This window comes from Tiliqua scincoides, chromosome 1, assembly GCF_035046505.1.
Source record: "Tiliqua scincoides isolate rTilSci1 chromosome 1, rTilSci1.hap2, whole genome shotgun sequence".
Taxonomy (NCBI): Eukaryota; Metazoa; Chordata; class Lepidosauria; order Squamata; family Scincidae; genus Tiliqua; species Tiliqua scincoides.
In genome coordinates this window covers 310,592,628-310,620,242 of record NC_089821.1, presented here as the reverse complement: position 1 = coordinate 310,620,242, position 27,615 = coordinate 310,592,628, and the positions used below count along the sequence as shown (strand labels likewise).

At 44.8% G+C, this 27,615-nt stretch overlaps 1 protein-coding gene across 1 annotated transcript; it reads right to left on the bottom strand.

The window, feature by feature from the left end:
- Window positions 1-1,293: 1,293 nt before the first annotated feature.
- STYX (serine/threonine/tyrosine interacting protein) lies at window positions 1,294-26,514 on the bottom strand. Its single transcript, XM_066630288.1, has 11 exons — window positions 26,186-26,514; window positions 18,865-18,897; window positions 14,971-15,024; window positions 14,019-14,116; window positions 12,815-12,875; window positions 9,446-9,482; window positions 8,549-8,588; window positions 8,409-8,459; window positions 5,301-5,373; window positions 4,438-4,522; window positions 1,294-1,782 (listed from the first exon to the last, which is right to left on the bottom strand). The coding sequence occupies exons 1-11, from the start codon at window positions 26,240-26,242 to the stop codon at window positions 1,709-1,711; spliced, it is 663 nt and encodes a 220-aa protein (XP_066486385.1). The 5' UTR covers window positions 26,243-26,514; the 3' UTR covers window positions 1,294-1,708.
- Window positions 26,515-27,615: the final 1,101 nt, after the last annotated feature.

Sequence of the window (27,615 nt, the reverse complement as noted above, 5' to 3'; positions counted from 1 at the left end):
GTTCTAGTTTCCAGACATGCACCCACTTCTGATTTAATAAATATAATTCCCACTTATCTGTGTTCTAATATCAATGTCTCATTAGCAGATTCTACTGCATCTGGATAGAAGCACAAGTAACTGCATGAATTGTGGGCCGGGTACATTGCCAAGGGATTTTCCTCCTGGGGCTAAGCTTTTTAAAAAAAATTCAGCACAGGAAAACCCCTGCCTATAAACCCCATCTTCAGAAGCTTCAGTGAAGGGGGAGGGTGAAGGAGAGAAGAAAACCAGGTTAGTAGAGATTTCAGAAGATAACATTGCTTTTTGTACTATCGTGGTCTGAGCATTTTCATTCTAATCATATGGGTTCTGGCCTGCGCAATTTGTAACCTCCTAAGGCAGGGGTGCTCAATAGGTGGATCACGATCTACCGGTAGATCGCAAGGCAAAATGAGTAGATCGTGGAGTGCCGACCCCCCCCTTCAGGTGCCTCTGGGAGGAAATGCCGGGAGTAAGCCCCATTGTACTCAATGGGGCTTACTCCCAGGTAAGTGTGGCTAGGATTGCAGCATCACAGCCTAATCCTAGGCATGTCTACTCAGGAGTAAGTCCTGTTATACTCAGTGGGGCTCAAGGTACACCAACATACATTGTACACATAAATGTTATATGTTACGATGGCGTGAACATTGTAAAAAAAACTCTGGTAGATCTCCGGGCCTTGCTGGGTTTCAAAGTAGCTCTCGAGCCAAAAAAGTGTGAGCACCCCTGTCCTAAGGTAAGACATCTACATGATGGAGACTGCCAGGCCTTTGCAACTCACTGGCTATCTACCCACCTAAGTGAGCCACTCTTGTAGTTGAAACATGAACCCTCTTCCGCTCTTATTAAATGAATGCTGTTCACACAGTATGAGCCCAACTCTTCCCATAGAGAACATCAGCCTCCAGCAATCATGCAAGACCCTTCTGTTTTATACTGGATTGTCCCACATATGTGAACAACTTGCCCAGCGATTTTACTCTCTAATCCTACTTAGGTTAGAGCTGTTTAGAATGGAGCTTTAATTCTCTTCAGAGTGAGCACCCTAAGTTGCACTGTCCAGGTTCTGCCCTGTTTTGTCCAGTTTGTCTTGCTTCCCTTTACTAAATATTTATTTTCCCTACTTCATTGCTATGCCCTATGTCCCACTCACTAGATCCTCAATTTCCTCCCTCCAGTTAAATTAAAGTTCTTTTAAGTTAAAATTTTAGGTTAGACGCAACAGTGTTAACTTAGCAAATGAATCACACAAGCCACAGTGAATTTTAGCAAGATTTTTTTACTAAAGACTCTTGTTATAAATTACACAAATAACTTTATAAACAAATCACCCCACCCCCAAACTCGCATCTTGTTTTAAAGTAATCAATACAATTAAAGTTATCAATACAAATAAAGAAATTTCAAGTATGAAAAGTGCATTATTGCAATAATACCTCTTTGCAAGTCAAAGTCTTGGTTTAGGGTAAAACTATAAAGTGTAAAAAAGGAGTAAAACAATCAGTGCCATCTAGTCAGTCAAGGAGTCCAATACCTTAGAATGTTTCCCGGTGTGCTACTGGAGGGGCAGGTTTGCATCAGGAAGTTGCAATATTTCTTTTTAGAGTGGGTTGTTCATCTTGCTGAGATTAGCAGCTGCCATGAATAGAAGTCCCAGCCACTAAGGCCAGGGGGGTCCTCAGCATCAACCATTCTGTGCTGCTGCTGCTTGCATATTGCCGATTTCTTCATCCTCTTCGTGGGTTCGTTTCAGACTTCCTATAAAAGAGGCAGCTACTTGAATAGGCCAGCAACCAGAGCTGGCATTATGCTGGCTGCTAAGTATTTTGCACCTGCCTTTTTCATTTACAAACGCAAGGCAGGAAGGTAGGGTACAGTTTATTTGGAAGAGAAATACCCATTTAAATTATGCCCCTCCCCAAAGTTGCCTTCCTCAGCTCATTGTATTGGCAACCTTCAGTCTCGAAAGACTATGGTATCGCGCTCTGAAAGGTGGTTCTGGCACAGCGTCTAGTGTGGCTGAAAAGGCCAATCCGGGAGTGACAATCCCTTCCACACCGGGAGCAAGTGCAGTCTGTCCCTGGTCTGTCTCCCTGGCTATGGGCCTTCCTTCTTTGCCTCTTAGCCTCAGACTGTTGGCAAAGTGTCTCTTCAAACTGGGAAAGGCCATGCTGCACAGCCTGCCTCCAAGCGCCCACAACAGGAGCCTGCCTCCTGCACAAGCCTGCCTCCTGTTGTTCGCCCACAACAGGAGAGGAAACTGAGCGCTTTCCACATGCGCTGCCTCCGACGCATCCTCGGCATCACCTGGCAGGACAAAGTTCCAAACAACACAGTCCTGGAACGTGCTGGAATCCCTAGCATGTATTCACTGCTGAAACAGAGACGCCTGCGTTGGCTTGGTCATGTCGTGAGAATGGATGATGGCCGGATCCCAAAGGATCTCCTCTATGGAGAACTCGTGCAAGGAAAGCGCCCTACAGGTAGACCACAGCTGCGATACAAGGACATCTGCAAGAGGGATCTGAAGGCCTTAGGGATGGACCTCAACAAGTGGGAAACCCTGGCCTCTGAGCGGCCCGCTTGGAGGCAGGCTGTGCAGCATGGCCTTTCCCAGTTTGAAGAGACACTCAGCTCATTACATATAGTAAATTTATATGTAATAGACCAGTGGTTCCCAAAGTCCTCCTTAGGAGGAAGAAACCACCTTAGTACTTGTAGGGGATTGCAGCAACATGATCCCCAGGATCACACTGCTGCTGGAGAAAGGGGGGTCCCTTGCTTACCTGAACCCAGCAACAAGACCTGGGAGTTTGGGGAGCCCCAAGAGCACTTTGCAGGGCTCCCCAAGCCTTGAGAATAAAAAACACGATCGGAAGTCATTTCCGGTTTCATGATCAGAAACTGGAAGTGGTTTCCAATCAAGTGACAGGTCCAGACTTTTTATACACGGATTTGACTCAACTCAAATATCCACTGCAAATGAGAAGGAATGTGCTGATCCCTGGAGAAAGGGAAAATGCATCCCTTTAAAATCAGTTTAAAAAACTGAACTGTCCTTTAACAATAGCCTCCTTAATGAGAGAAAAAGTCTAATGATGGTGGCCCTTGCTGCAGGGGAAGGATGGGAACTCCAGTTCCTACAGTGAGGGCTGCAGCAAAGCTAATGGTTCTCTCTGATTGATTACAAGAACCACTTATATAATAAGCACAAAAATCCATCACACAAGTTCCTGCAAACACAACGGGCAGGATTTGAACCCATCAGTGTATATGTTGGGGTAGTTGAGTTCCATAGCAGAGACACCTCTTTTAAAAACACACACACAGTTTTATCTCAATCTGGGCCCTTTCAATTAAAGGAAAAAAGTTGTTTAACAATAGCCTCATTAATGCAAGAGAGAGCAGCCAGCTGACAATCCAGCAAACATTCTCTCTCCAGGCACTTAGATCAGCTTCAATCCAAGGCAAGCCACACCTCCCTTTCTCCTGAGCACATGAAAGAAAATCACTGTGCATCCATCCACACTGTGCATTCTTTCCCAGCTCTGGGCGAAGGGAGGGATCACTGGCTCAGTGAAGTCTTTCTAAGCACCTGGAGAGAGGCTGATTGATGGATTCACTAGCATACCTGGAGGGGGGCAAATCAGAGCCTTCCGAAGTCTCCATTGCAGCAGTCTGGGGCTGCTTCCAGCTGTCCCAAACCGCTCCAGTGGAGACCTCCGTGCAGCTTACAGTTGGCACGGAAGGCTCCGTTGGAGCTGCGGCTGCCTCCTCCGTTCCCCCTTTGAAAAAAAGGGGGAACTGAAGAGGTAGCTGTGTGGAAGGAATTGCGGTGATTATGACATCACTGCAATTACTTCTGGGTCAGGGGGTTGCCCCCCAGGAATGCCACTGGATGGATTTCCTGCCTAATATTTTACATCACAAAGGTCAGCAAAGTTGTTTTTAAATTGTCTAGCAAAGGGATATTGTTTTTTAAATGGATTTGCTTTAATGCAATTTTTGCCATCCACATGAGGTCTGGGAACAGAACCCACACGGATAATGAGACTCAACCTGTACTGATGCAAAGAAATAACTCAAGAAATTGAGGTTAAAGTATCTTCATTTTGGAACAATGAGGGAGTAATACATAAGCCAGAAACAACCTTTTCTGATGCTGCTGAGGTGATGGTCAAAAGGAACTGGGGAACGTAGCATTCTTCCTTTCCCTGAGGTCAGGGGGAGAATGCTCAACAAAGCTCTAGAAGCTTCCAAAATCAGATTTGCACATGTGTAAAACTCCACTACATGTGACTACACAGAGAACACGAAGAACTAGATTATTTCCTCCCAAACCAACAATGGATCTGAGCTCTCCAAGTACAGAAGAGATCAGGCTTACAGTGAAATACAGACAGATTTGCTCACCTGTAGCAACAGACAGGGATCGCTCCAGCTGCCGAGGTGACATCATCTGAATAGTCAGTTTTGCTAAATAGATGGCTTCATATTCCTGAGAGATAAAAAGTGATTGGGTATGCAGAAGTGGGCAGAAATCTACCTGAATGACAGCCCAATCCTATCCACATTTTCCTGGGATTTTCATGTTTACTTCTAAGTAGACATGCATAGGATTGGGTTGCAAGCACCCTAGGGAGAAATACAGAAAGAAGTCTAAGGGGAAGAGAAATAAGTTTGGCACCCTGGCTGATGGCCTACACTGGGAACCAGAGAGGGGAGTTCTGTAGGACCACTCAGTAGTTTTTATTACCATTGACCACAGAACCCTTTTGGAGTCTCCAGGCTGGGACAGGGCATTCTCCACTGCTCTTGGGTTTTAGTTTTTGTTCTGCCTTCATGGTGCTGTTTTCCCTTTGTTCCCTGGCTTGATTTAATGTTTTTATGATGCTTTTTGCATTTTTCTTATTGTTTCATTGTTACTGTTCTTGTTATTGCTTGTTTTATTGTGGCTGTAAGCCACCCCCAAGCTAGCAGTGGAAGGGGGAAAGCATGAGAAAATGTATTTCATTATTTAATTCAATATGGTCTCTTGAAGACAGATGAAGGCCAGAAGACAAAAAAGCCAAACTGCAGTAATATGCCAAATGAACATTTTAAACTAATTATTGAAAAAAGCTAGTGACAAGCAAAATGCAAGTATGCTATCATTCAGATCAAAAAAAGTATCAATGCATTTCAGATACATGGCTTGGAACTGCGCAGACCACCATAAGACTGCTATCCACATCACTGTCAACAGGTAGAAAATGTGTTAAAAAAAAAAAACTTACCTGAAGTTGATGAACAAATCCAGCATTGGGATTAATACAGAATCTTCTTTCTTGCACATATGTAAATGCATCCCTACACAAAGAAAAAAAACCCAACTTTTTATTATTAACATCTGTTTGCCTCCGAGTCACTTGACTTTCATGTGTTGTCTGTATTCTACCCTTTCTCCAAGGAACTTAGGGTGATATACAAGAGCTCCTAAGCAAGTCACCCACCTATGTATCAGCTATGTCCAGAATATTTAGCTTCAGGGAAAAAGCCAACTACCAGTGACATCTAAATAATTACCAGGGCTCAAAGAATGTCTGGTTTATTGTCTATAGCTAGAGGATGCTTGGAACATATCCTATTGCTGTATACTTAACCCATTTCTTCCCAGTCCACAGGTATACACATTTGATCCCTGTTGCGTATGTGCAATGTTGGGCAGAAATGGCTTAATTATTGGTTCAGGCATTGAACGCCGAACAGATACACAATCAGGCCCCTTCGGTAGTCCAGGAGGAATACACGGTCAGCCGCTGTGACGTGCTTGCCCAACACTTTGCAGATAAAATCGATCGTATTCGTCGCAACTTGGATGCCACATTGACAATGTCTGATGATGTCCCCTTGGCAACTGCTTGTCCAGTATTGTGGGATTCTTTTCAGCTTGTGCAGCCTGAGGATGTGGACAGACTCCTTTGGAGTGTGAGGCCGTCTGCCTGGCCAGCTTGGCTGATTAGAGCGGCCCGGGGGGGACTGGCTGAGTGGACGGGGAGGGTGGTCAACTCTTCTTTGATGGAGGGGACGCTGCCGCTCGCCTTGAAGCGGGCGGTGGTTCGCCCCCTCCTGAAGAAGCCCTCCCTGGATTCCACTGTGTTGAATAACTATCGGCCAGTCTCCAACATCCCGTTTCTGGGCAAGGTAATTGAGCGGGTGGTGGCGGCCCAACTCCAGAGGGTCTTGGATGAAGCTGATTATCTGGATCCTTTTCAATCTGGTTTCAGGCCGGGCTTTGGGACAGAAACTGCCTTGGTGGCCTTGGTGGATGACCTACGCCGGGGACTGGACAAGGGGAGTGCGTCCCTGTTGGTCCTGCTGGACCTCTCAGCGGCTTTCGATACCATCGACCATGGTATCCTTCTGGGCCGATTGGCCGAGTTGGGGGCACTGTTTTGCGGTGGTTCCGCTCCTACTTGGAGGGTCGGTCCCAGATGGTGGTGCTGGGGGATGCCTGTTCAACACCCTGGCCCTTGAGGTGCGGGGTGCCGCAGGGTTCAATTCTGTCCCCCATGCTATTTAACATCTACATGAAACCGCTGGGAGAGGTCATCCGGGGGTTTGGAGTGAGGTGTCATCAATATGCTGATGACACCCAGCTCTATCTCTCCTTTCCTCCAGACTCCAGGGTGGCGGTTGAGGGCCCGGAGTGCTGTCTGGAAACAGTGAGGATCTGGATGGGGGCTAACAAGCTGAAATTAAATCCGGATAAGACAGAGGCTCTCCTGGTTCGGAAATCCTCGATGCAGGTGCTGGATTATCGACTTGCTCTGAATGGGGTTGCACTCCCTCTGAAGGAGCAGGTTCGCAGCTTGGGGGTCCACCTGGACTCGCAGCTGCTCCTGGATTCCCAGGTGGCGGCTGTGGCTAGGGGGGCCTTTGCTCAGCTTCGGCTGGTTGCGCCAGCTGCGACCGTACTTGGATCGTGCAGACCTGGCCACGGTGATCCATGCCACGGTGACATCGAGGTTAGATTACTGTAACGCACTCTATGTGGGGTCACTAATTCTGGGGTCACTTCTGGGGTCACTAATTGTATTCCCCCTTAAAATAATACTTGTGAAAGAATAAGGGAGAATTTGCAAACAGAAAGAATTTCTTGGTTTCATATTTTGCAGTTGGAAAGTTGGATAAAAGAAATAGAAAAAGTTGGAAATTGTAGAAAATTGACTAAATTTGAAGAAATAATTGATCAGGAAGAGAAGGAAGATAATAAAGCAGAATTTAAAGGGTATGGTTAGTAAAATATACAGGATTTTAACAGAAAAGAAGGAACAATATAAAAGTCTTAAAGAAGTTTGACAAGAGGATTTAGAAGAGGAAATAAATATTGAAGATAGAAAAATATATGGAATAAAACAATTGGAAAAATGTCTATTAGAAAAAAAGAAAATTATTTTAAAGTAATTTGGAGATAGTATGTAACTCCTGTTAAATTAAATATAATTAAACCAGTTATCCCAGCTCAATGTTGGAGATGTTTACATCTTGTTTACATTTAGGTACTTATCTGCATATGTGGTGCGGATGTAAAGATATGAAGGAAATATGGACAGAGGTGTTTAAGGAAATTAGTGAAGTTGTTGGACAGGAGGTAAAAGCAAATCCTAGAATTGCATTATTAGTTTTGGAGATGTATGTTTGAGTTGGGGAAAAAAGAATTGGTAATAATTATGGTGGTGGTAGCAAGAATGATGAAAGCAAAAAATTGGAAAGTTACGTTTAAGTTTAGATGGGAGGATCAGTATGGGAAAATATGGGATATTGTAGCGAATGACAAATTAATGAATGAGATTAAATTGAAGAAAGGGATTTTGAAAATAAATTATTTTAAGGATATTTGGGATGTATTTGTTAGACATGTTTTTGAAAAAGGAAAAGGGAAATACCTAAGAAGAGATTAATTATTTTTTGGGAGGGAAAGGGGATATGTGAATTTGGATGGATGACAGGAGTAAAAGAAAGGAAATATGATTTATCGAGTGATATCCCAAAGGTGGTGAGGTGCAGAATTGTAAGTGTGTATGTGTTGTAGTTGTTTGTAAAATAAAATAAATAAATCCTACAAGGTCTACTATCTCCTCCCAACTGGGATTCTAGGGGTCCACCAATTCCACTATAGAAGGAGGACACGAACTTTGATATCTAAGGTACAAGCACAGCCTCTGCTCACTGCACTGAGACTTTCTTAAGGGTAAGCCGCTGGGCTAATTAATGGGTCTGGTACAGCGGGTGTCTTGCCTGGACTTTTAAAAGAACTATAATCACTCAGGTGACCAATTCCAGTTGTGTGCCAACCCACCAAATGAAGACAACTCAACAAGATGGTTAATGCATTTCTGTACCTGTATTTCACTCCAAATGTTTCCATAATATAAGCAATAACTAAGGCAGCACTGAAAAGAAAACACAAAAAGGTAAGCTATCAGGGTGGCCAGGCCTAGTGGTGGTTGTTTGTTAAAAGCCAGATGACCCATTTGGTTACCTTCTAGATATTCCTGCGTTCCCATGGACAAGAACTTTTCCTGAGAATGAAAAAGTTATGTTACACAAGCCAGCCAACATTCTCATCAAATCAAAATGCTCTTCTTTTTATTGCTTAATTTATATCCTACCTTTTAGTCCATAACAAGACCCACAAAGTGACTTAAACATAACATAAATCCCAAGGACAAAATACAAGAAACTATTTAAACACTTACGGAATCCAAACTCACTGACAAACAGGAGATAAAAATAAAATCACAACTGTCTTCGTCACATCTAAGCAGAAGGCAGAGTTCTAATCTGGGCACCCCAAAGTAAGGCTTCCATCATGCCATGCTGGGATCTACCCCAAAGGAGTCCTGAGCCTGTAAGGAACTTGTGTTTTGAAGGCTGTGTGAAGAAGACACTTCATTCATACATGACTATACCCCTATGCTTCTCTTCTCAGAAGGCACTATTGTAAGAGATACCATTCTAAAATTTAAGATTGTCCTCTATATTGAAACAGAAGAGACTCACATTGCCTTGGTTGGTTATATTTAGCCATGTCTCTTCCCAAGTTAAACTACTTCCTAATTTATAAAGAACACTGGAAGTTATCTTGAGATAGCCCATCCAACTCCACACTGACAACACTGTCTGGCTGTTCTGCTGGGATTCAGGCAGATTTTTTCCCCCTCTGTCCTACCTAGAAATGTTGCCAGGGACTGCAGTTGCCACCTTCTGCATGCAAAGCAGGTGTTCTACCACTGACCTATGAACCCCCCCCCCAGTTCTTTCCAACACCCCGCTCAAATATCAACATCTTTACAGGGGCATAAAACCTAAAAAAGCAACTGATTCCCAACAGACATCAGATAAATTAGGAAGTCTACAGAAAAATGAAGACACATACCTCCAGTTTGTAAACTCCCATCAATAAACTCCTTAGTCTAAAAGACAAAGACAAAGTTCTTCCTATTGTAGCCAACCAACCAAACATAAAATGCCAAAGACCTTCAAGTAAGTGCATACACAAGTAGCATGACATTGGAAATTACCAGTTCCAGGGTTTACAACTACCAATTCAGAAGCATTAGGCACAGGAGCCAATAGCCAAAGGCAACTGAGGGCCCTCCCAAAAGTGTAAAAAGATTCCCACAAGTACTGTTTACAGCTTAATAGTACAGGCCCTCATCTGAGGATTCTGATTCATAGACCTAGCCGCCCCACCCATTAACACTGTTTAAAAACTTACAGTTTTAAACACTGTGTTTCTTGCTTTTATAGGTTACTATAAGCTAGCAAGCTTAAAGCGTACATAAGAAGATAAGAGCCCCGCTGGATCAGGCCAAGGCAATCAGAGGCAGCCTACCTCTACCTTGCACATACCTACCCTGACTTGTAACCCATAATGAACTTCTCCTCCAGAAATTTGGCCGATCCCCTCTTAAAGGCATCCAGGCAAGATGCCATCACTACATCCTGTGGCAAGGAGTTCCACAAACGAATTACATGCTGGGTAAAAAAATATTTTCTTCTGTCTGTCCTAACTCTCCCAACACTCAACTTTCGTGGATGTGCCCTGGTTCTGGTGTTATGTGAGAGGAGAAAGAGTGTCTCTCAATCCACTTTGTCCACCCCCTGCACGATTCCGTATGTCTCAATCATGTCCCCCCTCAGTCACCTCTTTTCTAGATTGAAGAGGCCCAAACGCTGTAGCCTTTCCTCATAGGGAATGTGCCCCAGCCCAGTAATCATTTTGGTTGCTCTCTTTTGCACCTTTTCCATCTCCACTATATCCTTTTTGAGATGCGGCGACCAGAACTGGACACAACACTCCAGGTGTGGCCTTACTATCAATTTGTACAACGGCATTACAATATTAGCTATCTTATTCTCAATGCCTTTCCTAATGATGCCAAGCATGGAATTAGCCCTCTTCACTACTGCCACACATTAGGTCGACACTTTCATCGAGCTGTCCACCAACACCCCACGATCCCTCTCCTGATCCGTCTCAGACAGCTCAGAACCCATGAGCCTATCTGTGAAGTTTTGATTCTTTGCCCTATTGTGCATGACTTTACACTTACTGACACTGAAACGCACCTGCCATTTTGCTGCCCAGTCTCCCAATTTAGAGAGATGCTTCTGGCGCTCCTCACAATCTCTTCTGGTCTTCACCACTCGGAAAAGTTTGGTGTCATCTGCAAACTTGGCCACCTCACTGCTTCGCCCTGCCTCCAGGTCATTTATGAACAGGTCGAAAAGTACAGGTCCCAGGACAGACCCTTAGGGCACTCCACTTTTCACCTCTCTCCATTGTAAAAATTGCCCATTGACACCCACTCTCTGCTTCCTGGACCTCAACCAGTTCCTAACCCAAGAGAGGACCTGCCCTCTAATTCCCTGACTGTGGAGTTTCCTCAGCAGCCTTTGGTGAGGGACGGTGTCAAACCAGAACCAGGGAACATCCACAAAAGTTAAGTGTTGGGAGAGTTAGGACAGAAGAAAATATTTCTTTATCCGGCATGTAATTAGTTTGTGGAACTCTTTGCCACATGAAGTAGTTATGGCATCTTGCCTGGATGCCTTTAAGATAGGAGTGGACAAATTTCTGGAGAAGTTAAGAACATAAGAACAGCCCCACTGGATCAGGCCATAGGCCCATCTAGTCCAGCTTCCTGGATCTCACAGCGGCCCACCAAATGCCCCAGGGAGCACACCAGATCACAAGAGACCTCATCCTGGTGCCCTCCCTTGCATCTGGCATTCTGACATAGCCCATTTCTAAAATCAGGAGGTTGCGCATACACATCATGGCTTGTACCCCATAATGGATTTTTCCTCCAGAAACTTGTCCAATCCCTTTTTAAAGGCGTCCAGGCCAGATGCCGTCACCACATCCTGTGGCAAGGAGTTCCACAGACCAACCACACGCTGAGTAAAGAAATATTTTCTTTTGTCTGTCCTAACCCGCCCAACACTCAATTTTAGTGGATGTCCCCTGGTTCTGGTATTATGTGAGAGTGTAAAGAGCATCTCCCTATCCACTCTGTCCATTCCCTGCATAATTTTTTATGTCTCAATCATGTCCCCCCTCAGGCGTCTTTTCTAGGCTGAAGTGGCCCAAACGCTGTAGCCTTTCCTCATAAGGAAGGTGCCCCAGCCCCGTAATCATCTTAGTCGCTCTCTTTTGCACCTTTTCCCTTTCCAAAGTTCCTTTTCCATTTCCACTTCCATTTCCAAAGTTCATAAGGGTTACAAGTCATAGTAGGTATGTGCAAGCTCTTGGATTTAGAGGCAGGTTGCCTCTGATTGCCAGATGCAGGGGAGGGTACCAGAGCGCAGGCTGTGTCTGTTGTCTGGTGTGCTTCCTGGGGCATTTGGTGGGCCACTGAGAGATAGAGGAAGCTGCACTAGATGGGCCTTTGGCCTGATCCAGCGGGGCTTTTCTTATGTTTTTATGCCTTCTGAAAGTCCAGATATATAATGTCCACTGTTTCTCTGGCATCCACATGCTTGTTGACCTTTTCAAAGAATTCTTAAAGGTTTGTGAGGCAAGATTGACCCTGACAGAAGCCTCAGCAAGGCTTGTTCGTCTATGGGCGAAATCCTAACCTGTTATGTCAGTGCTTTCCAGGTGCCAGGTGCCAATGGGATGTGTGCTGCATCCTGCATTTGGGTGTCACTCATGGAGGCCTCCTCAAAGTAAGGGAATGTTTGTTCTTTACCTCAGAGCTGCATTGCCCTTATGTCAGTGCTGGAAAGTACTGACATAAGGGGTTAGAATTGTGCCCTATGTATTTTGGTTGGCAACCTTCAGTCTTGAAAGACTACGGTATAAGCCTACAGCACCCGGTATTCCAAGGCAGTCTCCCATCAAAGTACTAACCAGGCCTGACCCTGCTTAGCTTCCAAGATCAGATGAGATTGGGCATGTGCAGGGTAACAGTTGCCTGTTATGTTCTTATGCCTTCTGAAAGTCCAGATATATAATGTCCACAGGTTCTCCCGCATCCACATGCCTGTTGACCTTTTCAAAGAATTCTAAAAGGTTTGTGAGGCAAGACTGATTCTCCCTCAGTAAGGCTAGTTCGTCTATTTGTTTTACGATTTTATCTTTGATGAGGCATTCCATAATCTTACCTGGAACAGACGTTAGGCTGACTGGCAGCCTGAATACTTGAAGAGACTAGATCAAAGGTTAACAAGAAGTAGGAAGTTAACATCAGTTTTGAGAAGTAAGATTATGAAACAGTTTATCTTACAAGATACTTACCATCGGGAAAAATCTTATTATATTTTCAATGGGATTATCTGCAATATCCAAGACTAAATACCTACAAGCAAAATAAGCATGTTAAGCAGATAGCCAGAATTGCTCATCTTTCCAAGCATAAACACATTGCCGAGAAAACATTTTTCACCTGCAAATGAGAAATAATGAAATTTAAAAGGCATGTCCCTGATAGAGGCCATAGAATGCTGCTGCAGCATGTAATAAGAGACAAAAAGCTGTCTCTCTGTTGCAAAAGGGCATCTGAGAGGACAGAAAGGATGATTAACGGTTCTTGTTAAAGCTACTTTCTCCTGAAACTCCCCCCCCAATGCTTTTACCATTACTGTATTGTGTGATCCAAGTCTGAAACCACATGGGGGGGGGGGTTGGGTAAAGAAGCTGTAGTTGGGCAATGTAAGAAGCCCCTTCTCCTTCTGCTGCAATGTGCCCCCTTTCCCAAGGGTACTTTGTAATGGCCTGATCATCTTAACTTGATGTTTGGTTTGCTCTTACACTCCAGACTTGGTATCAGAGAAGCAGCAAAAAGCTCAAACTGATGGCTTCTAAACAACTTAACACTCAGTTCCAAAAATCTATCTCCTTTTCAGCAGAAGAGAAAGTTGACACTTGCTCCACTTAAGTTTGCCCCAAAACACACAGAACACTAAGGAATTCTAGAAAGAGTCATCCTACCTCCTGGGATGGAAAGTCAGAATATAGGACACAGGTGGGTCCTGTATCCACTGATCTGGTATACGTGGATTCAATTATCCATGGGCCCCTCTGCCCTCTGTGTTCATTAATCTTCATGTGTTTTCTGCTTTTCCCCAGGCATTATTTGAAACCCCCCCCCCCCATTGCCTCTGAACAACTTATGTCTCCATGTGTTTCTGGCTTGGTGTGTATGTTTTCACTGTGCAAGAGGTGTGTGGCAAACAGAGTTCACAGTACTCAGGTGGTTCTACATGCCTGTATTATAGTTCTCATGTGTATTATAAATAAGCTTAGTAGTTTCATCTTAGAACTTAGAAAAGTTTCATCTCTAATATATTCATTCATGTAAATTTATTCAAACTTGAAATTTGAATTTTTTTCCCAGCCCCCGACACAGTGTCAGAGAGATGATGTGGCTCTCCTGCCAAAACATTTGCCCACCCCTGCATTAGACAACTGTAATTGTGAAAACGTTGTGTGGGTTTCTTACCTAAACAATTGCTGGAAGTTTGGTTTAATGAAGTTTGCTTCAATATTTTGCCGTATGCATATTACATGGGTAATTCCATGCTTCTGAAGTATAGGTAGCTGCAAAACAAGAATTGGAAATAGAAAACCACTTTAAGATCATTGATGAAATAATGGTGTTAAAACCAGTGGCCAAAGTTAGTGGATAGCTCATTAAAAGAATTCATTTACAATGCAATCATGCTTACTCAGATGTAAGTCCTGCCATCTTCAATAGAACCTATTTCTTAGCAAGTGTGTTTAAGATTGTAGTTTTAAGTTACTTAAAAGTTTGGTAGGACCTTGGTAGGTTAAAACCAAATACATGCAATAGGGGTTGTGCATGTACAAGTGGTGTTGCAAAAACACTAGTGGTAGATGGAACAAGACAAATGGGACACTTGCAGACAGTCATTGCACTGAAGGTGATGGTGCCAAGGCTGGCTGAGCCCCATTAAAGGCGCTGGAGCTCCCAAAAAGATCTTCCCTTCACAGCCATTTGAACTTTTAAGCAGGTTCAACAGAGTCCTGACAGTTTGGTCTTGGCACATCAGCTGCTTTACAGTTATGAAGTTCAATGAACACAGGCAGACTAGACCTGATCATGTCATGCAGACGACGCATTTCCTTGATTTTGAAGAGTTTGAGTGTGTCAACAGGATTAATAAATTTCAAACAACTAAATGTATCTTCAGAAGAGATTCGTCAATATATCAGCTCTGAAGTTTATATTAATTTAGTCTGGTAAAATTAGAGTTCATGGAAAGAACAGAAGAAAGGCTTCACTGAACTTCTGTTATGTAATACAGCAAGTTAGATATGACAATCAATAGTATATCAACATTTGTGGGGTTATTCATTTCTGGTATGATTGACATGCTTGGTGTAGCTGGGCTCATTTTATGACATACAGAACTACAGAACTAAATACTTACCTTGCTTTTCATAGCTGAAGAATATGGGCCCAAGAACAAGCCAGGTAAAATTTCCTACAGGGGCAGGAGTGAGGAGAGAGAGAAAAGATCTCAACACAGAAACAAAGTTCAGCCCATCATAAACTATGTACAGTGATCAACTAAAGTAGGAGTTACATTAGGACCAGCACTGCTGGTAGGGTTCAATCACACTTGCATTATCTTGGCAAAAACCCAAGCAGAGTTTTGAACTTGTGTCTCAGGTGTGAAACTCTCCTGTATTCACACAAGGACCAGAATGGCAGTTTGCACAGCAGAAACATAGATGGTTCCACAGAAATCCCCATCCCAGCCTGGTGGAGGATCATGGAAAAATGCAACCCCACTACCCATTGTCAGGTGCCAAACTCAGACGGAATGGACTAAATTATGAGAAACTGATTATTCCCTTTGCTGATAAGACTACTGGGTAATTCTGTCAAAGAAGCTGAGGTGGATGAGTGGAGCAAGCTTGGGTACAATAGAGCTTCAGCAACAGGGAGCCTACTGCTATAGCTGCCAAGGTAATATCCCACACCCAGATTCTAGGAACTGTCTCGCCCTGCTCCAGTTCAAGCTCGCCCCCCCCCCGTCACCAGCTTTTTTTTTTTTTTAAACAAGGGTGTTCCTGGAATGTGTTGACACTCCAAGGCAATTCAAAACCTTCAAGTTCCGAATATAGCAAGACTGTGGTAAACATGCCTCACCAACTGTCATTCTTCCAAACAGAAAAGAATGAAAGAATGTGATCCCATGCACATGTGGATTATTCATCTTACTTTTTTATTTACTTGTTTTGTATCCTGCTTTTCTCCCTGAAAAGCAACCAAAGCAGCTTGCAGGGTCATAAAATCACATTTAAAACTATAACTTTCAATATTAAAACATCCTTAAAATATCACAAACAAAACACAAAGCAGCAGCAGTCTCCTCTTAATAAGAAAGGGAAGGACCTATAAAATCTAATCAGCATGAAAACATCCCCATAAAAAAACCCCAGATGTCCAGTACTGAAAACCATAAATTCAGAACTTGTTCACTGCATGGGTGACTCCCACTCTCCTCGGGCTTTCCCTCTATCATCTCCACAACCTTGCCTCCTCTCTCTTGGGATCAGCCCTCTTACGCCCACGTCTTGTGGAGTATTGGTATTTGCTATTTAACATCTATTTAAGATAGATGCTATTTAACATCTACAAGATGCTATTTAACATCTACACGAAACCGCTGGGAGAGGTCATCTGGGGGTTTGGAGTGGGGTGTCATCAATATGCTGATGACACCCAGCTCTATCTCTTTCCTCCAGACTCCAGGGTGGCGGTTGAGGGCCTGGAGCGCTGTCTGGAAGCAGTGAGGATCTGGATGGGGGCTAACAAGCTGAAATTAAATCCGGATAAGACAGAGGCTCTCCCAGTTTGGAAATCCTCGATGCAGGTGCTGGACTATTGGCTTGCCCTGAATGGGGTTACACTCCCCCTGAAGGAGCAGGTCCGCAGCTTGGGGGCCCACCTGCATTCACAGCTGCTCCTGGATTCCCAGGTGGCGGCTGTGGCTAGGGGGGCCTTTGCTTAGCTTTGGCTGGTGCGCCAGCTGCGGCCGTACTTGGATCGTGCAGACCTGGCCACAGTGATCCATGCCACGGTGACATCGAGGTTAGATTATTGTAACGTGCTTTATGTGGGGCTGCCCCTGAAGACGGTTCGGAAACTGCAATTAGTGCAGAATGCGGCGGCCCGTGTGGTTACTGGAGGTAGGCGGTTGACTCTGTCAGCCCACTTCTCCAAGGGCTACATTGGCTGCCCATTCGTTTCCAGGCCCAATTCAAGGTGCTGGTTTTGACCTTTAAAGCCCTATACTGCTCTGGGCCAGGATATCTTAGAGACCGCCTACTCCCGTACAATCCGGCTTGTCCTCTTAGGTCACCAGAGAAGGCCTTTTTACAAGTGCCGCCGCCTAGGGAGGTACGGGGGGGCGGCGGCAAGAAATAGGGCCTTCTCAGTAGTGGCACCAATGCTATGGAACTCCCTTCCCCTTGACTTAAGAACGGCTCCCTCTCTTGAGACTTTTTGGCGGGGCCTGAAGACCCTTCTGTTTAAACAAGCCTTCTGAGTTCGTGGCCTTTTTAACATCTTTTTTAACATCTTTTCTACATCTCTTAGTATTTTTTACAGGCCTGATTCCTATGATCTGCTGTTCTATGCTCCTTTTACCTGATTTTTTATCTGATTACTGTTTTTATGATATTTGTTAATATGTTAATGTTTTTATCTGTTTTTTATGTTTTAATCTGTTTTTAACCTGTTGTAAGCCGCCCTGGGTCCCTTTGGGGAGAAGGGCGGGGTATAAATAAAGTTTATTATTATTATTATTATTTTTATTATTGACAGCTTACTTGAGCCATTCTGATTATCTGACAACCACTTTTTGAGTTAATTGTGATACAAGAGTTGCAACTTTTGTTCCTTGGCAGGACTCTAACAGCTGCATGACAGGCAGAAATTTAACAGTTAAAGCATTTCCTCACCACATCTCCATAACTGGGAAAGATTTTCACATCAAATATCTGTCTGCAACACAGCTGTTGAAAGGAAACCCCTACATCAGCACAAAACCTACTTTGGTAAGAGACCATGAAAAGTTCCCATTATTGTTTCTGTTACTCAAAGACTTGCATTTTTAGAATTTTAATTAAGGCTACAATCCCACATATGCTTACAAACTGGATTGAAAATTAATTTAACTTACTTGAGTATATGTACAGAATCAGACTGCTAATATAAAAGATGTTTGTTTGGGGAGGCAAGACAAGATTCCTCCAGTCCCCAAAATATTTTGTTACAAAGGCACCATAGGCACTCTTATAACAAACAAGAAAAACCTGGCCACGTGCACAAATCCTTCCTGTCTTATATTAGGGCCACAGTGATGTGACTCAACCACCTCTAAAAGAAGATCTGAGAATTCAGATCTCAGAATGGACACTTAAAGAAGCAGCAAGTCTCCAGTGTGAGATAAAGTATCACTCCAGAACACTGATTTTGAAAGTATCTTATGCACAAATGCAAGTTGGGAGAACAGTTACACTACACTTTTTAACCACGTATGTTTACTCTGCTGAGGTATCAACGACCTACACCTCAGTTTTTCTTTACTGCCCCAAACCAGTGCTTCACAATTTCCTGAACTAGTTTCACTGTTCTCAGCATTAAGAAGAAATGCACCAACTGTTATTGGACGAGCCACCAGCCTCTTCTACTGCCCACAGTGAAAGGACAGCCCCAGAAGTTGACCCCAAAGTCTCTTGGACAAGAAAGCAGCAGCCCCCTGCATTCAGGCCTCCAAGTAATAAAGTGTACAGAAGGCTGAGACAGTGACTTTGAAAAACATCAATCTCAGGGTTAGAAATGCCCACAAGCCCAAGAAGGTAAAAGAGGTTGGGGACATTGATTCTTCAGAGCCTCTCAATAGCTCTCAGCTGGACAACACTGGAAAATGCTATTGATTAGCTGAAATTCTGGGAGGGGGCAGTGTACACTTAGGACATTATTCCCCAAAAGCACCACAGCAAATTTAGTCATCAAAATTTTACTAATCTGACCATGGAACCACCTGATCACTTTGCACTTTAAGTAAAAAAAGGGGCTGAGTATTTACATAGAACCAGTCTCCTGGTAGTCTAAGCCTTCCCTTGTGAGCACACTCAACCCCCAGGGTAATGATTCTGAACTTTCCTTGAATAAGGAGTGCTTCTGAATCAAGCTCCCTGACATGACTCTCTAGGATACCCAAAGGCATCTCAAGACATTACATGATTTTGCTAAGCCTCTGCATGAGCATCAAACATCAAATGAGCACTGTATGAAAAACCATCCATACCTGCATCTCTCTTCTCATTGGATAGCTCCAGTCCTAAGGAGAGGAGAAAAAAGTGTTCATACACAACAATATTCATAAGGGCAATCAAAACCGGGGCCCAATCCTATCCAACTTGCTTGCTGTGCCAATGGAGCGTGTGCTGCATCCTGTGGTGGGGAAGCCTCTTTGAGGTAAGAGAACATGTTTCCCTACCTCAGGGCTGGGATGTGGCTCAATCAGTGCTGCAAAATTGGACAGGATTGGGCTTTAAGAACATGTAGCTCAAACCACATAGTCTTTTGATTACACGTTACACCATCTACATTTTCCTTCCTTGTGTCAATTTCTACATCATAAACCCCCAGAGCAAGGATCTGTTTTCTAATACTTTGAAAAATGCCAGATGTGAATGGTGCTAAAAAACAAAAATCAACGGTAGGTCAAATATCAGTTTTTTCTAGTACAAACTGACTACTAGTTACCAACATGGACATGTCACCAGTCAGTGTCCATCACTTCAACTATGTCGCACAGGGCACCTCACAAACTAAAGTGCTCAGCCACCACAGGGGAGAATGCGATGTATGTTTGAGGATTCCCACTTCCCACATAGCAATCAAGATATATTTTTCAAGAACAAGTAATGCAGTTCTTTGGAACCAAACAGCATTTGAGGCCCCTTTTGCAATGCTCATTGGCTTAGCTGCACTGCATACAGCTTCATTTTTGAATAGTACAGCAAGAAACACACATACTAAGTGGAGGTGCTTCCTTCATTGTAGAATTGTATCTCCCAAAGGTAAAATGAACTTTAAGTAGGCTGTGTCTTATCAGGATGTGTTTTTTGACATGCATACTATTGTAACAACTGGCAACTTACAACAAAAGTATCCATAAAGTGAGCAGAAAATTTAAGTATTACCATGAAAACAGACTTGTTTTCACCGTGTTGACCAAAGGTGCCTAGCAAACATTAATCCAGCATGGTTGCTGGTTAATTCCAGATCCTGAAAGACAGAGTTTTTCAAATATCCAAACTATGGGCTTTCACCTGAAGTCCAGAGAAACTTTCCTGAACAGGCTACTCATTTCAATGGACTACTTCCAAGTGTGCTCAGAATCATAGCTTTCAGGTCAGAGACCACCCGCAGTGGAAGTTTAGCAGTGTCAGGGATCGTACCACAAATGCAAATGCAACTATTTGCATTTGGATAATTACAAATTTGCGCTGCTCCTTCTGACATTTTGATCAAGCACTGATTATTGTCTGCTACCTGCAATGTGACAGGTAGATATCATGAGATACGTATACTCATTTTTGTTCCTTTATATCACTGGTTCCCAACCTGTGGTCTGGGGACCACAGTTGGTCTGTGAGACCCTGAAAAGTAGTCTGCGAGATCTCAGGAAAAAAAAAAATCACCTTTGATCATTTCAAGCATCTCACCAAGCTGTGGCTCCCCCACAGACCACCATAGAGAGTGGAGAATAGCCATCGATGAACTGTCAGGTGTGGCTGTGGGCAGACCATTCTCCACCATCACTGGTAGTCTGCAGGGGGAGGTACTCGCTTGCGAGATGCTTCCTCATGGACCACCAGAGAGCTCAAAGAACGAACCACCCAAAGCCGAAGCAGGCAACGAAGGGAGCGACCCAGAAATCTTCTCTATAAATAATAAATCTAATAAATCTCTAATAAATATTTTCTAATTATTACAAACTTAATTGAATTTTTTGTGTGCAGGGGTAGTGTGATCCATGGTAATTCCAATTTTTGCCTTAGTGGTCTGCAAGCTCCTAAAGGTTGGGAACCAATGCTATATACCTTGGTAATTTGCTTTTTACAGAACAGACAGACAGTAAGTACATAACAAAAGTCAAATATTCATTTTGTCTTAAGACACAGACATACTACTTTTGCACTGAAAATGGCTTTTGGAGCATATGCAATAAGTTTTACATGCTGTTTCTACAAGATCGGTATTATTGACCTCTGACAATACATATTCCAGTCAGATGAGCTTTTCCAGATTTATTTATTATGAATTAAAATGAGGAAACAGCTAAATAATACTACATTGGGACACTGCAAGTGGATATATTCAAATTCTAATCACTGTTTACATAACGTTTTTATTAAATGCCTAAAACTGACAATACAGTAAAAATATAGTAAGAAACATGTACAAGATCACAGTAGATGGATGGTTAAATTGCCTGCCTCTCTCTCTCTCTCCAGTAACCTCTGTACTGTCTATTTGGTGCTCAGGTGGGAAATGGTAAAGGATACTGTATCCAAACATGACAAAAACGATACTGGCAAGTCCTCCAATATGACCAAGTGGAGACACTCACAATTTCACCACCTCTAACGAGGTATAGTATACTATGTTAAGGAACTCCAAGATAAGCTTTGTGTTTTGTCAACTACCAGCTGTGGCTATAAAGATTTTCCTAAAGCAACTCTGGGGAAGAAAAGTGCAATCTTTATTTGCCCCCAAGACCTCACACCATCACATATGATTTTATAACCTCAAGATTTATTTACTGCAGAGGTGCCCAAACCCTGGCCCCCTGAGAATCTCCAGTCTCCAAGGAGCTCTGGCCCGCCAGAGGCTTGCTGGAGCCCATGCTGGCCCAATGCAACTGCTCTCAGTGTGACGACCAACTGTTCGACCTCTTGTGTGAGCTGTGGGATGAGGGCTCCCGCCACTGCTTGCTGTTTCACGTCTGTGATGCAGCAGTGGCAGCAAAGGAAAGGCCGGCATTGCTTTGTGCAAGGCCTTTTATAGGCCCTGAGCTACTGCAAGACCTTCATTCATTCATATAAGTTCCATCTCTAATGTATTCATTTATGTGAATGTATTCAAATTTTAAATGTAAATTAACTTTTTTTTCCAGGCCCCCAACACAGTGTCAGAGAGATGATGTGGCCCTCCTGCCAAAAAGTTTGGACACTCCTGTTTTACTGCAATGTACTGTATACGAGACAAGGATTGTAGCTACTGCAGAATAAAGAGGTCCAACTTCAGTAAGGGAAAGATGACCAGTACATTTCACCAGTAAATCCAGCATCTGTTCTATAGGGTTCTTCTTAGACTGGACAGCAAGATCACAAACAGCAGCATTCTCAGTGGCCAGGCTTGAGCTTAAGCATTCACTTCCTCCAGAGTTCAGACAAACGAGTACCTATGTATCTTCCACACATGCAGGCAATCACTGGTACAGGGGGCCGCCATATCCATGGTTTTAGCTAAGCCATTTCTGCCCCATGTTGCATATATGCAACAGGGACCAAATATGTGGGATGGACAAAAATGAGTTAACTCCGCCCCCCCCCCCCCGTCTCCGGAGGGTTTTCCACATGTGGCCTCTGTGAGTTGAGGGAAGCCCAGCTCCCCTCACCTTTGGAGGGTAAAGGGGGCAAATCCTCATATCCATGGATTCGGGTACCCGCAGGGGGTTCCAGAACAGAACCCCTGTAAATACAGGGGCACACCTGTAAATAAGGATTCCAATTTTGAAAATATTATCATTAAAAATGTCACTTGACTTGAGCATGGGAGGGATATAACAGGGATACGGGAATTAAAACATCTAAATCAAAACATCCTTGGATGTAAATGGGTAGAGGTGCTTGCTTCCAATAAGTATGATAGGATTACAGTCTAAATCTTACTGGACACAAGGGGCTTACTTTTGAGTAAAATAACACAGTTTTCAAACACCTCTATTAATGGGGTCAAATGCATAGATAGCAAATAGCATCATGTATAAGTTATGGAGAACTCGTGCAAGGAAAGCGCCCTACAGGTAGACCACAGCTGCGATACAAGGACATCTGCAAGAGGGATCTGAAGGCCTTAGGGATGGACCTCAACAAGTGGGAAACCCTGGCCTCTGAGCGGCCCGCTTGGAGGCAGGCTGTGCAGCATGGCCTTTCCCAGTTTGAAGAGACACTTTGCCAACAGTCTGAGGCTAAGAGGCAAAGAAGGAAGGCCCACAGCCAGGGAGACAGACCAGGGACAGACTGCACTTGCTCCCGGTGTGGAAGGGATTGTCACTCCCGGATTGGCCTTTTCAGCCACACTAGACGCTGTGCCAGAACCACCTTTCAGAGCGCGATACCATAGTCTTTCGAGACTGAAGGTTGCCAATATATATAAGTTATTATTACTTATACACTTGGGACAGAGGCAGACTGAACAATTACCTTCATTATACAGATTAGAAGATGTTTGCAAAATTTGTGCTTACATATGGTATTTAAATTGTCCCAATTTATACAATCTGCTCTGTCCATGGGTATCTTTTATATTCTTGCTGCAGCTAATTGGTACATGTGGCACATACAGGAGCAAGTGACACATGCCCCTCTCCTAGCAGTGGGAGCCAGACTCCAGCCTGTGCAGACACAGGCAAGAATCAACCATAGTTCTTTGGTTAGGTAGAGGATTCTTCCATGGCATGGACTATCAGAAATCAAATTGGATGAATCTGACACTGATTACTGGACAATTTTTGCTGTAAAATAAAACGAAAAAGTTTTTCTGACATCTAAAGCTTGTAATAATAAAGGTGTTATTCCTAGCCTTACCATCCTGAAACACACACACACACACACACACACACACACATGCAATCACTTAATGCATACTAATCATCCCTGACACAACAACTTCATGGAAACAAAACGTGTTTGAAGAGAGCTCATGGCTGCTGCAATCAGCATGCAAAAAGGCAAAAAATGAAGAGTGGTCCAAAATGGTATGTTCTTTTGCTGTTCCCAACACATTTCAGATAGTTGTTTCTCAAGGGAATATCTATAACACATAAAACATAGAAATAAAACTAAGAGTAAAACATACTATATTTCAAGCTTTGAAACTGATATAGAGGGCAAGCTTCAAAACAAAAATCTGTTATTTGCATGCTAGGACAACATAAAGAAATACTTGTCCCCTTGCAGAACATTCACTGCATATACTGCATTCACAGGTGACCTCTGGTTTATTAGTCCTATTAGAGAAACATGGAGTGGAAGATACTCCCCTGGCTACAGACAGACAACCAGCATGGAACCTCCAATATTACTTGCCCCCTGCCTGCTTCATCACTGCTGAAACATGCAAAATAAGGAAACCTTTTCATAATGAAGAAATAATTCAATTTACATTCAATTAATTGTTTGTACAAACTTTAAATCTTTTTGTCAAGTAGTTCCACCCAAGCAGTATCTTCCACAGCATTTGTAGACTTAGGGTCCAGTTTCAAAAAAGCCTTCAGTGGCACAGGCCCCTCCTTCAGGTTTTTACTCTGGCTGCATTCCTAAAGCCAATAAAACTTGATCAGCTATATCAATTTAACTGGGGTCTGCAACAGGCCCTCTGTCATCAGTGCATCTTGGGTACACTTGCAAGCAAATCACAAATCAAGTGTCATACTCTTAGGCAGCTACAGACTGCCAGGTCAGAGGGACAATCCACAGCTGGCTGGAAATCTTGGCTTCTATATTATAAACAGGAGTGAGCACACTCTTTGGCTGTGGAAATTATTCAGAAGGCTCCCAAATGCATATTTGTTATTATCATTACACCTTTGATTCTAGCTATATAAAAATTATTTAAAATTTAAATAATTAAATTAGCTATTAAATCATTTTATATTATGATTTAATTTTATCATAATCATTTTATGTTATGATTTATGATTTAATATAAATCATTTTATATTAAATTAAATTAGCTATATAAAAATTATTTAAAATTTTTATAATTTTTAAAATTCTATTTTCTGAACACACAACTCATTTTTCGATTGTGTATGGGGGGAGTGGAGGGGCTTTGAATGGACAGCCTAGTGAAAACTAAGGGGACATTAGGAAGAATTTCTTAACTAAAAGAACAGCCTGCCTCCTGCAGCTGTAAGCTCTCCTTCAATGGATGTTTCCAAGCAAAGGTTGAACGGCCATCTATCAGAGATGCTGTAGTTGCCTGCACTGAGCAGGGGACTGGATGAGCCGATCAAGATCCCTTCCAACACTAAGTATTCTATAGGGCGACCAATAGGCTATAAACCAAGAGTATTTCAATTAGTTTTATAATTCACCATTTTAAGCATATACACAACAGGCACCAAATGTGTACACCTGTGGACCAGGCAAAAATGGTTTAACATTTTGGGGTCTCATTAGAGAAGCAAAACCAGAATGAATACAACACTTGTCTGAATGCACATCCATTCAGGTGGCAAGCCAAGCCACACCCAATCAGGGAAGGTTTCTCAGGCACTCTAGATTAGAAAAAAATTAAAGGAGGATTAAGTACAAAGGCAAAACTGAAACCACTTGGGAGGGGGACAGGTAGCGGCCAAGACACAGGGATCCCCTCCAGGATGGAATGATCAGGATGCTCTGAGGGTGGTTTCTTTGCACCATTCAACGCCATTCCCACTGAGACCACCACAGCTGCAGTGATAGCAGAGGCGAGGTGTGCATGGATCATGACACCCAAGCAAGTGGAAGTCTGGGCAAGGGAACAGGAACGTGCAATGGGTGGGGACGCAGGTGAGGCAGAGCCTCCCCACCAGAGTCTTTCGAACAGCACCATTGCCTGTGAGGTGCAGTGTGGGGAGGCAGGGGAGGCAGAGCCTCCCCAATGGAGTCCATCAGAAAGCGCCACCACCTATGAAATACAGGAAGCTGGACTATATGGACCTATGGCTTGATACAGCAGGGCTGTTCTTATGTGAGGCAAAAGGTGGAGAGCCAGGTGAGGCAGAGCTGCCCCTCTGGAGTCCTTCGAAAAGCACCACAGCCTGTGAGCCACAGGGTGGGGAGGCAGGTGAGGTAGAGTCTTCAAAAGTGCTGCAGTCTTTGAGGTGCAGGGTGGGAAGGCAGGTGAGGTGGCGCTTTTCAAAAAAAACTCTGGTGGGGATGCTCTGCCTCACCCCACCTGGCAGCTGTGCAAAGGACTCTGGTGGGGAGGCTCTGCCTCACCCCACAAGGTAGCTGTGGAAAGGAGTCTGGGGGAGGCTCTGCCTCACCTCACAAGGCAGCTGTGCAGAGGTACCTGGTGTGGAGGCTCTGCCTCACCCCACCTGGCAGCTGCGCAAAGGAGTCTGGGGGGAGGCTCTGCCTCACCTGCCTCCCCTCCCACCAGTCCCTGCAGGGGAGGGGCGGGCACAGCAGCGGAGCGACGAAGCCACGCCCCACTCCAGAAGGGCTCTCCTGGCTACCTGCGGCTGTGGGCGTGGCCGGCGGGCGGGGGCCGGCGGCCCTGAGAGGGCGGTCCTGCGCACCCCGCTCGGCTCGGCTCGGCCCCCTCGAGCACCCCTCACTCGCCTCGGAGTCCTCTTTGGGCTGCGGCAGCGCGGGGAAGACCGGCCTGGCGAGCTCCATGGCGGGCGGGCGGCTCCCTCCTCCGTCTCCTCAGGCGCTCTCTCGCTCTCCCTCGGTCAGTGGGGCGGCGGGGGGCGGCCGGCGGGCCCCGGCGCTCGAGCACAGGCGGCGGCTGAGGTGGCGAGGAGAAGGCGGCGACGGGGACGGGGCGGTGGTGCCTCGCGTCCAGCCGCCATGCTGCTGGCTGGCCTGTCCTGGCGGCCCCTCCCCCTCCAGCCAGCCAGCAGGCGGGCGGTCACTCCCTCTTGCCTCCCTCGCGGCCGCGCGCTCGCGCGCCCCCACCCACCCTCTCCTTCCAACTGCTCTCCCCCGGGGGGCGTGGCCTGCAACATGCCATAAAAGGAGTGGGCGTGGCGGCGAGTCCGACGAACGAGCAGAGGGCGCGGCGTGCCGCCGTACGCATGCGCGAAGTCGGTTGGCGCGGTTTCTGTCAGCTCCCTCGTGCGCTGTTTGCCGGGCGGGGGAACCCTGGAAGCGTGCTGAGCAGGAGTGCGGGCATGCGCGGAAGCCTGTTGGCGCGCTTTGTGAGTGTCACATGGCCTGCTTGCAAGGGGAGAGGGAGGAGAGCATCGCTCTGTGCATGATGTGCTGGCGGTGGCTTAGCTGGAGCGGGCGGAGCAGCCAGTCTGGCAGGGAGGCAAGCGGCTCCTCCCTTCGGAGCCATTCCGGGCGGGGGGTGCAAAACAGAGCACCATAGGTTCCGTTCCCCCCCAACGGCTCCGAAGGGAGGAGTCGCTTGCCTCCCTGCCAGACAGAACATAAGAACAGCCCCACTGGATCAGGCCATAGGCCCATCTAGTCCAGCTTCCTGTATCTCACAGCGGCCCACCAAATGCCCCAGGGAGCACACCAGATAACAAGAGACCTGCAAGGCTTCCTGGGAATTGTAGTTTAAGAACATAAGAACAGCCCCACTGGATCAGGCCATAGGCCCATCTAGTCCAGCTTCCTGTATCTCACAGCAGCCCACCAAATGCCCCAGGAAGCACACCAGATAACAAGAGACCTCATCCTGGTGCCCTCCCTTGCATCTGACATAGCCCATTTCTAAAATCAGCAGGTTGCACATACACATCATGGCTTGTAACTGGTAATAGATTTTTCTTCCAGAAACTAGTCCAATCAACTTATAAAGGCATCCAGGCCAGATGCCGTCACCACATCCTGCGGCAAGGAGTTCCACAGACCAACCAAACGCTAAGTAAAGAAATATTTTCTTTTGGCTGTCCTAACCTACCCAACACTCAATTTTAGTGGATGTCCCCTGGTTTTGGTGTTAAGTGAGAGTATAAAGAGCATCTCTCCATCCACTTTATCCTTCCCGTGCATAATTTTCTATGTCTCAATCATGTCCCTCCTCAGGTGTCTCTTTT